Here is a 16,434-nt window from a genome sequence, read left to right as displayed (position 1 = left end):
TCAATTTAAAATGTTGGCAAAAAAGAATAAGTCAGACAAGGAAAACAAGTTACAGGCATGCTCCTGCTGCTGATTGCATCAAGATCGTTTGGAAACATCCACGTTTCCAGTGCTCATTTGGTGGTCTGACCACCAAAAGTGAATGAAACACCAACCGTAGCCTAACTGAATTCTGTTACACTGAGAGCCACCAAGGCAGACCAGGCACAGCCAGCTCCCAGCAAGTGCTGCACACTTCTGTCCCACGCAGAAGTAAGGGCACAGCCAAGTCACTTCCACAGCTCCAGCACAACCTGAGCACAGGTCAGCTTGTGGCCACCACAGGACAAGGCTGCCCCTCACCTGGTGGTTCTGCTCTCAGAGCTTCCTGCTGCTTTCAATTCAAAAGGCACCAGCATGCATCCATCCACTCAATCCGAAACACCTCTGACTCCACACCCTATCGGTGCTGCCCACTCAGCACAGCCTTCCAACATTCCTACAGCCAGCACAACAGGAGTAACAAGCAAGGCCCTGCAGCCTTCTCTTGCAGAGCTTCTTGCCACAATGAAAGCAGCACCAGGCACAGGCAGAAAGGAACTCCAGTAACAGATGGATAGTTTAAGTTTGCTCATATTGAACAGTATGTATTAAAACGAAGGACATAGTTTCCTGCCTGCACTTATTTGTATCCTACCTTAACAGCCATGTTCATCACAGTGGAAGCAAACCAGGTCCTGTGCAGCGAATGGCGTCACTTGTCTCCCCACGAGGACAAGAGCAATGTCCTTCCATGGCGGCTCAGAACACCAGAGAGCAATGCCAACACAAACATGGAACAGTCCAAACTGCTTTTTGTTCCATTCCATTTTGTGTGAAGTCCACTTCATTGCCTAATTCCAGGTTGCCTTAGATTTGAAACAGCTACAGCAACAACTCAACTCAAAAAACTACAGAAAATCCTTGAGAGGAGCTGCACAGTGAAACAGGATCTTCTTGCTTCAGCCCAGCACTCTCTGAGTTGGAGGTTCAGAGATAGCCACAAAGTTTTACTAAACCAACAAACTTTCTCTAGACATCCATCGTTTATACCAAGAGATGACTTAAATACACACAGATTCCTAAGTGAAGGCGTGGATTAAGAGATTTTTTTTTAAAGCTTATTAACAAACTAACTAAATACATCCTGTTGCGTACAGAGCTCTAAGACGCATACACAGAAGTGCCTAGGCAATCAAAAGTCACAGAACCAGGTTGGCTGCATAGCACGTCGTTAAAAACAGTCCTAATGGGGTAATACAAATAGTTTGAGAGACCCGGGGACACGATTAGCATTTCACCCACACGAACTGCTGCGATATACGATATGCACCGCGTTCCACTGTAAACCTGTCAGGATACTGAGTGTTTCACTATGCTTACCAAGAATCACGTACACCCACAGCTCCACAGAAGTGCTTATTAGGCAACTATTTGTATGCTGGCTGTTGAAAACCAGTTGGAAAAAAAAATTACCACATTCTAGAGCAGAGCAGAACAGTTCCTCTGTTTAGAAGTTCATTTCTCTCCACCTCTCCTGGGATTTACTGGCACTAAGGATACAGGATACAACTATTACACCTACTGATGAGGCAAGAGACTGCATGAAGGAATCCATTCAAACTCTGCTTACTCAACATTTACTCTGTATGCTTCACAAGAGGGGTGGAGAGAGGAAAAAAAAACATTGAGAAAAAAACAACTGAGAACTGGTTTTGTTACCGATCCCATTTTCAAGGACACATCTGTCACTGCTTTGGGCCAACAGTGCAAGCTAACAAGCTCTGTACAGTTTAGCAGTAAATAAGCACTGCTTTCACCCTGCTCATATTCATCACCTATTTGAGCCCATGGTACTCCTCATTTCCAGTCACAAAGGTATTTTGCAGTCCAAAACTGTAAACTACTGGTTCAGAAAGAAAAAAAAGAATTATTGGAAACAGAAGAAAAGTGCAAAATAGTTTAAAGTTAACTACCACATAGATTTCCTTATGTAAGAACAACAGCAACTGTCAGCAGCAATTTCTCAGCAGTGAAGCACATTTATAACATAGGAACATCATTCCCACAGCTGGAAAGGCATTCCTCTGTCTCACCAAACAGAAATTTAAGGCATGTGTAATTAACATAAACACTACTCCAGTAATATTACAGCAGAAACTGTAGAAATAGTTGCAGGTTAATTCAATTAGGTAGCTCCAGAATGCACTAGTTCCTCCCTATTTGGAATAAGAATTTACTAATGAATCATGTCCATGCTTTACAGTTTATAAAAGGTATAATACAACAATGCTCCATTAAAGAGAATATTGGTACACATAAGACGGCACAGTAAATTTATTGAGAGCTGAAAAGGGATTACTTCAAATATGACATGGGGCAGGAGGGCAAGAACAACAGCTGACACAGTGACCAGGTTCCTAAAGTGAATCCAATCTGAGAGAAACAAAGTTATTTGTACTCTGATTTAATCACCAGAGACTAACTGGATTTTATTATTACTGGAAGTATTGAAGCTTCTTTCTTGAATAACAATCTGTGTAAATTAAGAAGTCTGGTCTGATTTCTGTAACATTCTACCTACGCTCCCGACCACGTTTACTACAGCAAAGGGCTTGATAACTAAGCTAACACTTCTAAAATTAAGCTCACAGTTTTATTTTATAAGCTTAATTAAACTTATGTAAGCTTAAGTAAATCTGATTTGAGTAAAAAGGAGCTTACTCCATATAAAATCAAGTTTGAAGAACTTAACACAAATAAAAAGAACTATATCCATGTTGTCAACTTAAGATTTTACCATTTAACCATTTAAAATGGTAAATTATCATTTACCATTTAAAGCATTTACCAAACATTATAGAAATCCTTTAGCACAGTAATCAAAGCACTGCTAGGGCAGGTGAGTTGGCTAACAGGAGGTTATCTACTCTTGTCTCCTCCTGTGTTAGTCCAATGAAGTACATGGACTTCTTTTTCCCTCCAGCAGGATTAGAAAAATGTACATCTACCTTCACAGAATTAACAGACCTCAAATGTACCGTACTTAAGACACAAAGATCAAACAGTTATAATCCAAAAGGCCAATGCTAATAGGTGACTACTACATCCTCCCAAAAGCACAATCTTACATGTGCTAGTAAACTAAGTCTTTCATTAGCAATCTTTAAGGAAAGTTCTCTTTCTTACTCTCTAAGTGGATTTACACTGCAGAAAAACAGGCTCCCAGACAAGTAAAAGGTTTGGAGGGATACTGAAGAAGTCAGAAAGGGAAAGTAAGTAAGGAAAGTCATTTCAATTGCTCACAGTGTTTGTTTCAAATAATAATAAGCAGCCTCACATTTCTACCTTTCTCTGGATATACCATCATTGCAGTCAGCAGCTACAGATTTCTTCCAAGTAAGAGTTGCAAGTAAGAAACTTAGAAAGTCAATTTTTCAAGTTTGCTTCTATAGTACGTTTGAAAGGCTTGCATCTGCTTACTCACATGCTCAGCTATCTCTCACTTTTCTCCAAAACACACTCAAATTAAAGGGACAAGCAATCCATACCATAAGAGATGTCACCTCTGTAAAATAAGAAAGGCCACCAAGAACTGCACCTGTGACAGCCGTGCTGCTTCACCTACTGTCTTCCCTCCGTAACATATCATATGCTTGCGCAGAACTTTAGCAGTCACACCTACATTACAAAAAGATGGATTTGTAGCCGCAGATTTTAGAACCAGGCTGCCAAGTTCAGAAGACGTGTTTCAGTTCTGCAGGACGCCACAGCCTGCCCGGGGCTGCATCACAGTTTCTGCCAGCCCAGCCACGGGCTGGAGGAAAAGTATCAGAGCCCATGAGATCAGGGGGGTCTGGACGCGAGGGTCCCCACACAGCTCGTTTCCTATTTGAAAAGCTTGTCATTAATTTTCTCGAAAGCAATCCGAGAGCGGCACACCCAAGCCCTTCTGTTCATACTGAGGCCAAAAGCGAGCAGAGCAGACAGCGGCCCGGGCTGTCCCTCCGCACCAAAGGAGCGCTTCCCCCATTTTCCCTCCCTTCCCGGGCCTCCCGGCTCTCGGCCCACGGACTCCCCGCCGCAGCACCCCGCTCTGACGCTGCCCCGCTCCGGGTCCGGCACGTAGCGCAGCGCAGGCCGGCGGCTCCCAGCCCGGCGGGTCGGCCCGGACGGACTCACCCAGCGCCACCTGGCAGGCTCTCCGCAGCTGCCCGTGCGGGGGCCGCTTCGCCTCCTTCTCGGCCAAGATCTTCTCCAGGGCCCGCGACACAAACATGCTCTTGGTGCGGGCGTCCTGCTCGCGGGCCGGGGGCTGCATGGCGGGGCCGGGAGCGCTCGAAGCCCATCACCCGGAAGAACCGCGCCTCCTTCAGCGGCCGCCACAGCGCCGCCGCCACGGCGCCGCCATGTTGGCACCGTCACGTGACTCGGGTCGGCTCCCCGCCTTCCCGCCGCGGCCTCCGACCCCTGCGCGGCGCCGGCGGCAGCGGGCGGGGCGGTTCGTGGCGGCGGTTCGTGGCGGCGGTGCGGTCATCGTTGGTTCGAAGAATCGCTAGAAATTAAATTTCAAGTTCTAGAAATTCAGTCTGCATGGCCAATTGTTTATTCTTATGTCCAGCTGCCTCTTGCCCTTGCCCACTGACCCGTGGTCAGATGCTCTACACCCAGAAGGCTCAGTGTTACCATGGAAATAATCCGAAAATTCTCTCACTCGATGCCTTCCTTCAGAAACTTGCAGCCATCGCAGGCTGATACGTCATTCCTCAAAGGACTTAACAAATTATGGCAGCAATATCTAAGAAAACGGACATATTAGGTTGTCTGGACTGTATTTCCTTATTCCCTGAATGCTGGGATTCGTACTCTTTGAAAGTGATTAATAGACCCTTGGTGCCAAGTTGTCAAGGTGTGTGATTTTTAACCTAAAAAACACTAACAAAGAGTCCAAACACAAGCACCTGCTCAAAACATCAGTATTATTCCCCCGCTGTGCCTGGAGCTGTTCAAGGCCAGGTTGGACGGAGCCCTGGGCAGCCTGGTCTGATGTTAGATATGGTGGTTGGTGGTGCAGCAGCGGTTTGGAGTTTGAGCATCCTCGAGGTCCCTTCCAACCCAAGCCGTTCTATAATTCTATGATTCTTTGGTTCTGTTTCACATGGATGTCAGGCATGTGCTGTGAGATCACCTGTGCTGCCAGTGGTTTACGTGGACTTGCATGGAGCTGAGGACTTCAGTTGGATGAGTGGATGCGTGGTGTGAGTGAGAGCATGGGAAATCAGACATTAGAATGACAGCAGACTAGAAGTGGGGGGAAGTGTCCCCACCTGGAAACAATTTTTAAGGTAACTATCTAAAGATATGGGTTTTCCTAGGAAATCAGCAGTTCTGGCATGGCTGTGATATGAGCACAAATTCATGGCTCATCACTGAATCACAAATAGCTAGGGTGGAACTGCCTCAGAGACCTGGTGGCTATATCAGTTCTCTTGCCAGTAATAGTATGTTCAGCCTCCTCTAGTATCAGTGAATGTACCACGTAATAAATGAGGCACAGTGTTGGAAGGTTAAAGTCCTTGTGTGAGCTGAAGCTGTCATTAGGCAACTGACTTGAACTTTTCTCTACATTGATTAAAATAAATTTAGAATGGATCACTATTCTGAGTCAGAATCACTGAAATGCAGGGCTGGGAAGGATTTCAGAGGTCATTTAGTACATCTCCAAGCACCAAGACAGAACACAATGTCTTCTTGAAATGCTCTAATCAAAGAGATTTAACAGCATTTCACTTTGTTGTCTTCAGCATGTCACTGACCACCCAGTTGGGAAAGTCCTCCTAATATCTGATCTGAATGTTAACTGCTATCCATCAGAAAATGGAAAGCCTCTATACCGTGGTGATGAAATATCAGAAGAACTGAGACCAATAACACAGAAATCAAATATTCAAATTATTTTTTTAAATGAAGTTATTTCCAAATTATGGCTACGGTTTGGATTTTGTTTTCCACTGAACGTCTCATTGCCCTCATATTTTGTTAGCATTCCTGGTCTCTTACACAAAATATGTTGATTCCTGTTACCATATGGGTGTGCTGACTTCACTTTTCTTGTAGCCTCAGTAACATCATTGATTTTACAGCAACTCTTTCATCCTTATGCTTCTTGCAGATACTTTGTGTATTAAGTTTGTTGTACAACATAGAGAAACTACTTACCCTGAGCTTCTTTAGTAGAACTAACTCCATTAATTGTTTAAGAAAAATGCAGCTAATGCCAGTTGTGAGATTTCCCCTATTTTTTCCTGATGTTTTCCTAGCAGGATTCACCATTATATTGTTTTTAAATAGAATAAACTATGTAATCATTGTTTGCACTGGCTATTTATTATTCAAAGTATGGTCTAATTTTTTCATTTATCCAATTTCACGAGATGTTGCAAAATATCCTGTAGGTTTGTGAATGTCTCCAAGTTTTAAACCCCATTCATACATCCTTGTATGTCTGCAATCCCTTAAGTGTGCCATTTCCAAGTATATCACTTTGGTGTCAAGTGACTACAGGTTGCATGCCAGGTAGATAAATTCATCTGCATTAAAGAATAAAATACAGACAGAATTATGGGGTCTAACTGCAGATTTCAAACCTCTCTCCCAAAAGACAAAGTCTGAGAAATATGCTTTTCAGGTAAATGCTGATTCGGTTTGGCTGTGGGAAGGAATTAGAAATTAGGAAGGTGGCTTGCTGTGCATCTCATGACTCAGCTGCCTCCTTTAGTTCCTACTCTCAGCTCCACTGTAGCTTTGCTATATTACAAGCTTTCAAATCCTCTCCACAGGATATCTCGCTGACTATCTTAATAACCAGGCAACATCTAATTTAATGTGCTGTGTTCTGAAGGGTAAAAAATTCAACATGAGCCTTAAGAGCTTCATTGCTGAAACAAAAATAAAAAAAAATAAAAAATAAAAATAAAAAAGGAGAGAGAGAAAAGGAAAGGAAAGAAAAAAGCAAAGCAAAGTAACACAATGAGAGGAGAGGAGAGGAGAGGAGAGGAGAGGAGAGGAGAGGAGAGGAGAGGAGAGGAGAGGAGAGGAGAGGAGAGGAGAGGAGAGGAGAGGAGAGGAGAGGAGAGGAGAGGAGAGGAGAGGAGAGGAGAGGAGAGGAGAGGAGAGGAGAGGAGAGGAGAGGAGAGGAGAGGAGAGGAGAGGAGAGGAGAGGAGAGGAGAGGAGAGGAAAAAAGGGAAGGGAAGGGAAGGGAAGGGAAGGGAAGGGAAGGGAAGGGAAGGGAAGGGAAGGGAAGGGAAGGGAAGGGAAGGGAAGGGAAGGGAAGGGAAGGGAAGGGAAGGGAAGGGAAGGGAAGGGAAGGGAAGGGAAGGGAAGGGAAGGGAAGGGAAGGGAAGGGAAGGGAAGGGAAGGGAAGGGAAGGGAAGGGAAGGGAAGGGAAGGGAAGGGAAGGGAAGAGAAGAGAAGAGAAGAGAAGAAAAGAAAAGAAAAGAAAAGAAAAGAAAAGAAAAGAAAAGAAAAGAAAAGAAAAGAAAAGAAAAGAAAAGAAAAGAAAAGAAAAGAAAAGAAAAGAAAAGAAAAGAAAAGAAAAGAAAAGAAAAGAAAAGAAAAGAAAAGAAAAGAAAAAAGAAAAGAAAAGAAAATTTTGAATTTCTTCTGTCTCATTTAAGTCAGCACATCCAAAATGACAAAGGGTTCAATAAGTCTCCCTAATAATGTCTGACTATTAGAAAAGGAAAGATGAAGAAGTAGTACACAAAAAAGAAAGTACAGGAACACTTGTCACAGAGTCAAGTACTGACAATGAGAGCTCAGAAGTCAAAAGACAAACTGCTTGTTCTTGGACTCAAGAGTAGCTTCGTTTCCGTGCTGAAATCCACAGTCCCACTATAGAATATGCCTTGGAGAACATGAAGGCCTTCCATTAGGGCCAAGCTAGAAAGGAGTGTTTGGATGATGAAAGTTAATCAGTAGTCAGACCACAATGAAAAATATTCAGATAAGGAAGGTGACAGACAATGTTAGAGTTTCCACTAGTTTGTTACTTTAAGTCCAGAGGTAAGTGCTTGAAGAGCCATCAGTTTTGCCATAACAAGAAAGGTGAGGTTTTTAGAATTAGAAAAGGAGCCCAAGAGATAAGGGCTAGTTATTCAAAAAGTGGGGGCTTTCATTCTCAGTTGTGCTAAATACTGTTACAATTCTCTACATTCTTGAAGAATTGGTCCTTTTTATACTTTAAACTCCTAGAATTTGGGTGAGTAGACAGCAACAACACCAATAAATGTATGAAATTTATGAAGGAAAAGATATTTCAGCTGTGGCATTTGGCTTGTTGATGGGACAGGAGTTGGAAAAGAATCATGTACCTTCTTTCTCATTGGGAAACCCACCCACAAATATTTTAATATCCCCAAGCCATAGGAGTCTTGGAGTGTGACATAGCATGTAACACCAACGAGGAAAAAAATGAAAATAAATAGATTTATCTTTCTCAGATAAGTGAATCAGCCTAAAATGCAGATGGGCTTTGGGAATGGCAAATAAGCCCATAGTCACTCATAGAAACTAACCACAGGGCTTTTACCCGATTCTTTCAGTTTCAGTGTTTCAGGCTGATCCAGTGGCTTCAGGAATTGCCAGCAGCTCACAACATCTGTGCCTTTAGTCAATGACTTCTACCAGAAGTTCAAAATGTACTTGGATCACAGTAACTTCAGGTGCTGCAGCATGTTTAGTGCACTCCAAGTGCAAGGATACCAGTAACTGTCCATCAACTGGAAGTAAATAGTGCTGATGGCATGATGTCATGCAAGGAGGAAAAGGTTTATATGGGAAGCAGTGAATGTCAGGACAGCTTATTTCCAGGCCAGCAGCATTAAACTGATATCCTGGAGTTCAAATTTCTGCAGTTCTACCGCACTGATCTGTTTCCCTTGGCTGAAGCTAGCTGTGTATCTTATGTAGGATTCTGCTTAATGCTGTATAGACTTCTAACATTTGTTGACTGTTGCTGATATATTACACACACACATGTTAGTATCCTATGATTCTCTTTTTAAATTGATAATTTTGAAATAAACTTACAAGCAGAAAAGTGACCACAAAAAGACTGCCCTAAGAACTGCTCACATCTGTTGTTGCTGGGTGATCCTTCTTTCACTTATGTTAGTTTAAATCAACTCTTTTCAGTGAAATTACAGTGGTACAGAAGTGACATAACTGAAAGGCCCTGAATCTTTTTTGAGGGATGCTGACTTACTTATTGACACGAAAAAGCTATAATTACTGTTAGCATTTGCAGAATTAATTAACTAATTAACTAGCAGAAGCTCTTCAAGTATTGTCAAAGTATCAGTTCTGATGCTAGGACCCTTACTGTGGGACAAGATCAGTTTTTGTCAGAGAAGCAATATTGATACTGGCTAGTTTTCAGATAACGGATTGAAGAGACAAGAGTGAATATTAGATTTCACCTACAATGAGTTCTTTAACTGGTAGTGGCATGTGAAGTACATAAAGCTGGTGAATGCTAGATCTGCTATTTAAAGTTTGAGTTACAGGTAGCCTCAAGTTTGAGACTCACTGAGGTTAAATATGGTTAGCTATATGGGACTGAGAAACTCATGCACATACTGGGAAAGAGTTGGGATCTATTTAGTTTTCAGATGACTTTCAAGTCCTCTTATGATTTACAAGAGAATTACTGCTATGATTAGGATTAGAATTTTCAATTGTTAGTACTGAAACTCATTGGGGCTGTTGCTAGGCCTATGTTATGTAGGCAAATGTGCATTAATTAGGACAGGTATCATCAGGGGCTACAAATATGTGTTTGTAAGGCTGAAAGTGGTTCCTTACCTCAAGTTACCGGGAGAATCAGGAATAGCTGTAAGGTTAGGAAGAAGGCTGAGCTTTGGGTTATATATAACTCCTTAAGGTAGGTTATGCTAAGGTTTATATTAGGCCTCCAGGTTCACAGTAGCACTCGTCAAGCACCATCAAGCTCACCAACTATGTTAATCTTTGGAGATGATAAAGACCATAATGTAGCATTAAAATTACAGTAAAGGTAGAACATGGACTCACCATCAGAGGTAAATTAAATTTGGGCATGAGTCCAGAAGAAGTGGCTACATTAGTTTATGGTAGAATCTAATGGGATAATGCAAGCTGTATTGAGTTTTAGATGGAGTTGAGATGGATTTTCTCCTTAAGATTAGCATAACAGTAAAAGTTAGGACTGAGATCATTGTTAGGGGTAGGATTCTGAGTGTCCTAGGTGTACAAGTAATTGTTTGGAGAGGTATTCAAAAAGCAGACATTTACCGGCATTTACTCTTGATGCCTCAGTCACTGATGAACAATTGTGTTTATGGCTGCTGTAGATTACTAGCAGAGAGCTAAGAATGCAATTGGATTTGTAGCTTGGATTAGGTAACAGATTTGCTAGGGAAGATGAACTAAGATCAGTCTTTCATTTGTTGAGGTCAAATAAGAGACGTATGGAAAAGTAATTTTAGTTTTGGGGAGAAAGGGGATGGCTTGCTTAGGGTTATCAATGAGGAAGACAGACCTTAGTTTAAACACCAGTAAGATGATCTTTTAAGTGTCCAGGAAGCTAGGGTTAGTGCAGGAGCTAGAAGATGAAGAGAGACTTCTTGGTCAAAGTTTTCCATGTAGTTTGTGTCAGTGTTAAAGTTTGACCTGAACTTGTAAGGGACAGCTGAGTTTAGTCCTAAACAGAGTTTAATCCTAAAATTAGCTTGATACTATTACAAACCAGCAAGTCCTGATTAATTTGGTGACTTGCACCCTTTTAGCAATTCCTATTATGCATGGCACCAACATCATCATGATTTTAAACCATAAAAGACAGTCAATCATCCATGCTAAATGGAACACCTTTCAGGAAACAGTTTGACACATGCAGGATAACCTGATAAATATATATATAGGTCACTCTCCATTGGATGCCATGTGCTGTAAATAAGACTATATATAGGAAATTTAGATATCTGAAGCATGTTTGCACATTTCTAGGAATAGGCTTCAAAGATTTTAGATATCTTTTCGTCCCTAGCGAATCCTAAAGACTTGACCCAGGAGAGAACAAAGGATTTGCATATTGCGTACAGCATGCTTATGGGACCCATTCTTTCTGCTTGATTTCTCTTCAATCTGTTCTGTTTTCTCACCAGTTTGTACCAAATCTGTAGATTAACTAGATCAAAGACTGAGTATATAAGGAAAAATGGGGAAGAGGTGGAGAATCATTCCTTTAGAAATCTCAGTTCAAAATGGTGGATGCAGCATTTGGTAGAGTATGAATCTTTTCCCATTATTCCCACGCCAAAAAGATTACAATGGATGTGTACCTCTAATCTTACTGGGCAATGCTCTGGGCACTCACAACTGTGTACAAATTATTCCTACAAAGAATTTTCCATGCTAACCTGATATGAGAACTGCAGGTGGAGAAGGATGGGACATTTCTGGGTGGGATCTTGTTGGAGAGTCAGAAATTTAAGGCTATGGGCTCACAGCCAGACTGCTACTGAAAAAATATAATAATAATAATAATAATAATAATAATAATAATAATAATAAAACACTGCCTGCATTCTACACTGGTCTTCAGAAGACTCAGATCTTCGGTCTCAACTCTGCCTGTCTGAAGGATCAGTTGCTGCTAAAGAAAACACTCCTTGCTTACATATCTAGATAGCTTTACTTCATCTAATTGGAATCTTTAGGTATCTCTAATTTGTGTTTTATGGATCTTTTTATGTCTTCTTTCAAAACAGTTCAAGCTGCAGCAAGTCAGCAGGACTGATACCCATCTCACCTGGACAATGTGGTGCAGATGACACAATTACCTCATGTAGCCAGGCAGACTAGGTGTAATATGTCTGTAAATAATCCATGACCAGGCTTTGTGAGGAAGCCATGTAAACAGGAAGATGCAGCCAGCCCTGTGGCTGCTATTCAGAGGCCACACATTCCACCTGCACAAAACATTCAAAACTCCTTTTCAACGTTCATATTAGGAGCAGTTTGCATTTCACTGGAATAAAAGTGTATTGACACAGCTAATAAAAAGTTTCCCTCCAGTTTTGTGACCAAACAGCTTCAATAGAAACAATCCAGTGGAACAAATAGGGAAGTGGCTGCACCTTTGCAAGTAACACTGAAAAACACCATGAACTGACAAGGATGAAATGAGAACAAGTTCCATCTAACATTGTGAAAGGCCAACAATTCAGGGCATGCCCTAATTCTCTAGAGTCCATTGAGGCTGCACACAGCCAACTAATATGAGCAGCTTGAGTTTCAAGCATCAGCTGTCAGATAATGGCTAAAACGATCCATATACAGAATATGCATGTTCTTTTCCCTCACCAGTGTAAAATCATAAAAGTGCACTTCACTTATTAATCCCAATACTTCAGGCATCACAGGGAAAAACAAAACAAAACAAAAAAACCTACAGCATTATGAATTATACATGGAGTGATAACCAAGCCTTCAAACTTGTAGAAGACAAATATAAGAATTTGAACGACCATCTAAAATGAAATCTATTTGGGAGGAGCCTACGGGAGGAAAAACCAGGTAGCATCTATGCATAAATAATTTCTTCTGGCTTGCTAACTCTTGTTCAAAGCTCAGACTGATGTCAGTGTGAGATTACAACTAACTGGCTCATCAAAAATCAAACCCGTTGTTGAGGTGGTTATAAATGCTATCTGAGTTTATCCTAACAGTTAGATGACATAGCACTTAAAGTATCATTAATAGCATGTCTGCGTTAGTTACTAATCTGATTTTTTCAAAATGGGAGTTAGATGCCCATGCTGAGTAAGACACGTAGTTTCCATTCACGCTGTCATTTTCCTTTGAAATTGGGTTCTCGTTGGGTTGGTTTCTGTTTTTTCCGATCTTACTCCCTGTTCAAACCATTTTTTTTCACGTGAGGGCGCCAAAGGTCCAGCTTCAGAACGGCAGTGCTCCAGTTTGCAAGCCGTGCTGCTCAGAAGGCACACGCACAAAAATGCAACCATCCAAAAAACAAACAAACAAACAAACAAAAAAGACATTTTTGGATCACTAAAACACAAATTATTTACAGTTCCATATACCAGCATTATATTTTCAGTGCTAGAGGTGGAAAGAGACTGTTATTATTGAGAACATAACAGACAGCAATGTGTTGTCTGCCTTGGGTCAGAAGATGCCCAGAAGCTCATCCAGAGGAAGATCATATCTACTTCTCTGTAGACATCCTTTGCACACAGGTGAGTAGATAGGCACATGGGTTACACCATCAAGCTAAGCAGAGACCTGAAGATTGTGCTTTTATTTGCCTCCATCAGATGTGATCTAGTCCTTCTTGATCCGTGTGTCTGAATTCATAGCTAGCATTTATCTCACTTTAGTTCCATGGGTTAATATTTAATTCAGCAGCAGATTTGGTGAACTCCTGGAGTTAAAGAGTTCATTTCATCTGAGTTATCTTTCTCTTCCCATTGTCTTCGAATTTTCAAAGAAGGGTTTTTTGTGTGTGTTAATCTAAGCAGACTTTTAAAATTTTTTTGAAGATCTTTAAGTGGAGTGTCTACTTTCTGTCTCTTCTTCGCAATTGAATTGTCATTCAAGCTGTAAATTACTTGCTAAACCCAAGAGGTAACAAAAGCAATATTCCATTGATGTCATAAGAAAAGCCACTTTTCATAGCTAAATCACATATGACTAATATATTTGTCATGCTAATGTGCTGGGTCGTATTTTAAATGTTTCTAATGATGTTCCGTAACTATTTATATGACTACTGCTTAAGAATAATCTGGCAGTTCAGTTGAAACACTTGTGCTCTGTTTGAGTTGGAAGCCTACCTCCCACCGTGAGTTCAGACGTTTTAAACACGTTTTAAACTGTCCTGGAATTTTTCAGTTCTTTTTGGTGATGTCCCTAACAATGCTACTGAAATGAGAAGGCAGCAAGACAGGATGTGTTAATTATTACACATGCAAAATCAGAGCCTGAATCAAGACTTGCTGTAAACTGTGGCTCCTCTCGGTGATGATTTCATTGCTAACATTTTTCATTTACTGTGAACAGTTCCATTTATTACCTGCACCTACTTCCTGAGCTAGGTACAGGTATACATCCCAGATAATCTCCTCCCTGCTAATTCACGCTATTATGGTTCGAGCTGAGATCCAGTCAAGGACAAATGAGGTCTGCATGTGGAAGAGAAGTTTCCCCTTTCCTTGTGAGGCCTACTCAGTTGCCTATCCTATAGAAATGCAGTCTGACTAAGACAGCTTAATTTCCCACCCACTAGTTGAGACACTGAAGATAGTCACCTGAATTCCCAGTTCTCACAAAAGTGAGACAAGGAAAGCTGGCAGAAGGTTATGAGTATAAATCCTTCCAGAACTGAAATGCACATGGGCCCCATCTAAATGTGCTTATATGCCCTTTGACAGGTGGGAGGGTTGTCTGCATTTCTGACTAAGCAAGGGATCTCTAGCATGTCTGTGCTTATGTATGATGATGAAAAAGTGTGAAAGTAGGTGGCAAGGGAGGGAACGAGCTAAATTGTCAGAAAATCCTGAACTGTCTTGGGTCTCCTGGATTTAGTAAAGTGAGATACTCAAAGAACACGGGCGGGCATACTGCACACAGGGCAATTAGGACAGCTCTGTTAACAGTGGCTGCATCTAGGATATTGATTACAGGGAGAACAAAAGGAGAAGCACAACCTTGCCCCCATTACATGACATGGAAACCACAAAGCAACAAATGAGGCCAGAGGGAAAGCTGCATTTCCTTAAACCCACATATTCTTTCTCTGCAGTGTCAATATAGTCAGCATTCCCTTTAACTTCAGTATTGATCAATGAGTTGTACCCACTCACTAATTTAAATTGAGTTGTTGTCGGTGACACATCAGCATGTATGAAAAGAAGACAAGATTTTCAGAAGGTTGTATATCTGATTTGCACACATGGTTACGAAGGCCACAAACCAGCAGCACTTACCATCACTGGGGACTTGTGACGTGACACACTTGCTAACCAAATGGCATGGGAGAACCAAACCTGAAGCAAATATCTATCGGATACCTTGCTTGGAGAACATTAGAAAGACTGTGACTCAGGGGAAAAAAAAAGGAAAAAGTGAAGCTCTGTAAACAAAAGACACTGTCATCCATACCAGGATCTAAATACATAACCAAAAAGTTTCTTCTTGTAATTATAGATGTAATAAAAGATGAAATCCTTTATCAATATAATATGGCTGCTTGCTTACAGTAAACGGCACAAAATCCTTCATGATAAAAGAATTGCTTCATTCTTAGCATACAAAGTGATATATCTTTTCATTTCTAAACTTTAACAATTGATTCCTACATAAAGTGGTACTTAATCTCATAATAACAGATAGACACTTGACTTTTAGTGGAATCCTGTCCAAATCTCTTTCAGATCAGTAAGTTTTGATTGTGTTTTACGCATTATCTTTACAGGAAATTCCAAATGCTTGCAATGGTTTCATAGACTTGTCATACTAAATCATAGTCCTGGAAATTTAGAAATAAGTTTAACACAGGCATATGGTTAACTAACATTTTACTAAAAATAATAAAAAAGCAGAAGGAGAAAGAGGAAAAAACATGGAACTACTACTTCCTTTCTGCACCAGCTAATTCAAACAAAGTCAAAACACAACCAAGTCATCTGGATGTAAATAACTTAATTGCTCTCTGCCCTTTAGTATTGGTCACCCTGATGGGAAAGTCCCTGAGTAAAGTGATTTTCACCTATCGGAAGAGATGAGTGCAATAGCATTGCTCTATGAAGATACCACAAGCTGGCTCACATTGTTGCAGAACAGTGAGATCTAAGGAGACAGAGATCCACAATTGCAAGAAAACAATGTGCACACTGGTTACAAAAGCAGTGAAATCCCCTGAAATTTTATTGCTTGCATTCAGACGCTGAGAAAGCAGAAGTCTTTCGGGGATTGTATGTGCATTTGCACAAATCTATTTTGTCTCCTTTATGCTGAGAGCCATCCAGCTAGCAGAACAACTAGCAGTACAGCTGCTTTTTGAGGCAATAGGAGGCTGCAGTCGTAACGTGAGTTTGCCTCAGCTTGATACAACAATTTCTAGGCTATGCTGGAACAGAACACACACTGCAGTGCCATCCAACCAAGGATAGGGCTCGGAATGAGGCAGAGAGTGGGAATGGTTTATGTCAAAAAAATTATTGGCTAGGCCGGTTTAGACCAGGCTCATATTTTATCTACAACCTATAGCATGTCTTGGATGACTTTGATTATGACTCATCCCTATATTTAAATGTCCAACATACAGCATTATCAGTTTCAGCCCTCAAAAG

General features: G+C 41.2%; 1 protein-coding gene across 1 annotated transcript in view; it reads right to left on the bottom strand.

The window, feature by feature from the left end:
• Window positions 1–4,339, bottom strand: part of ARFGEF2 (ARF guanine nucleotide exchange factor 2) — a gene marked incomplete at both ends in the record, with an annotated part of 31,506 nt that extends 27,167 nt beyond the window's left edge. The window contains one exon of the mRNA XM_079543471.1: window positions 4,201–4,339. Within this exon, the coding sequence (XP_079399597.1) occupies window positions 4,201–4,339 (139 nt within the window). The remainder of the gene's footprint in view (window positions 1–4,200) is intronic.
• Window positions 4,340–16,434: the final 12,095 nt, after the last annotated feature.

The sequence above is a fragment of the Tetrao urogallus genome (genome assembly GCF_951394365.1).
Source record: "Tetrao urogallus genome assembly, chromosome: 16".
NCBI lineage: Eukaryota > Metazoa > Chordata > Aves > Galliformes > Phasianidae > Tetrao > Tetrao urogallus.
The sequence above is the reverse complement of the archived record's forward strand: the minus strand, read 5'-3'. Positions and strand labels throughout refer to the sequence as shown.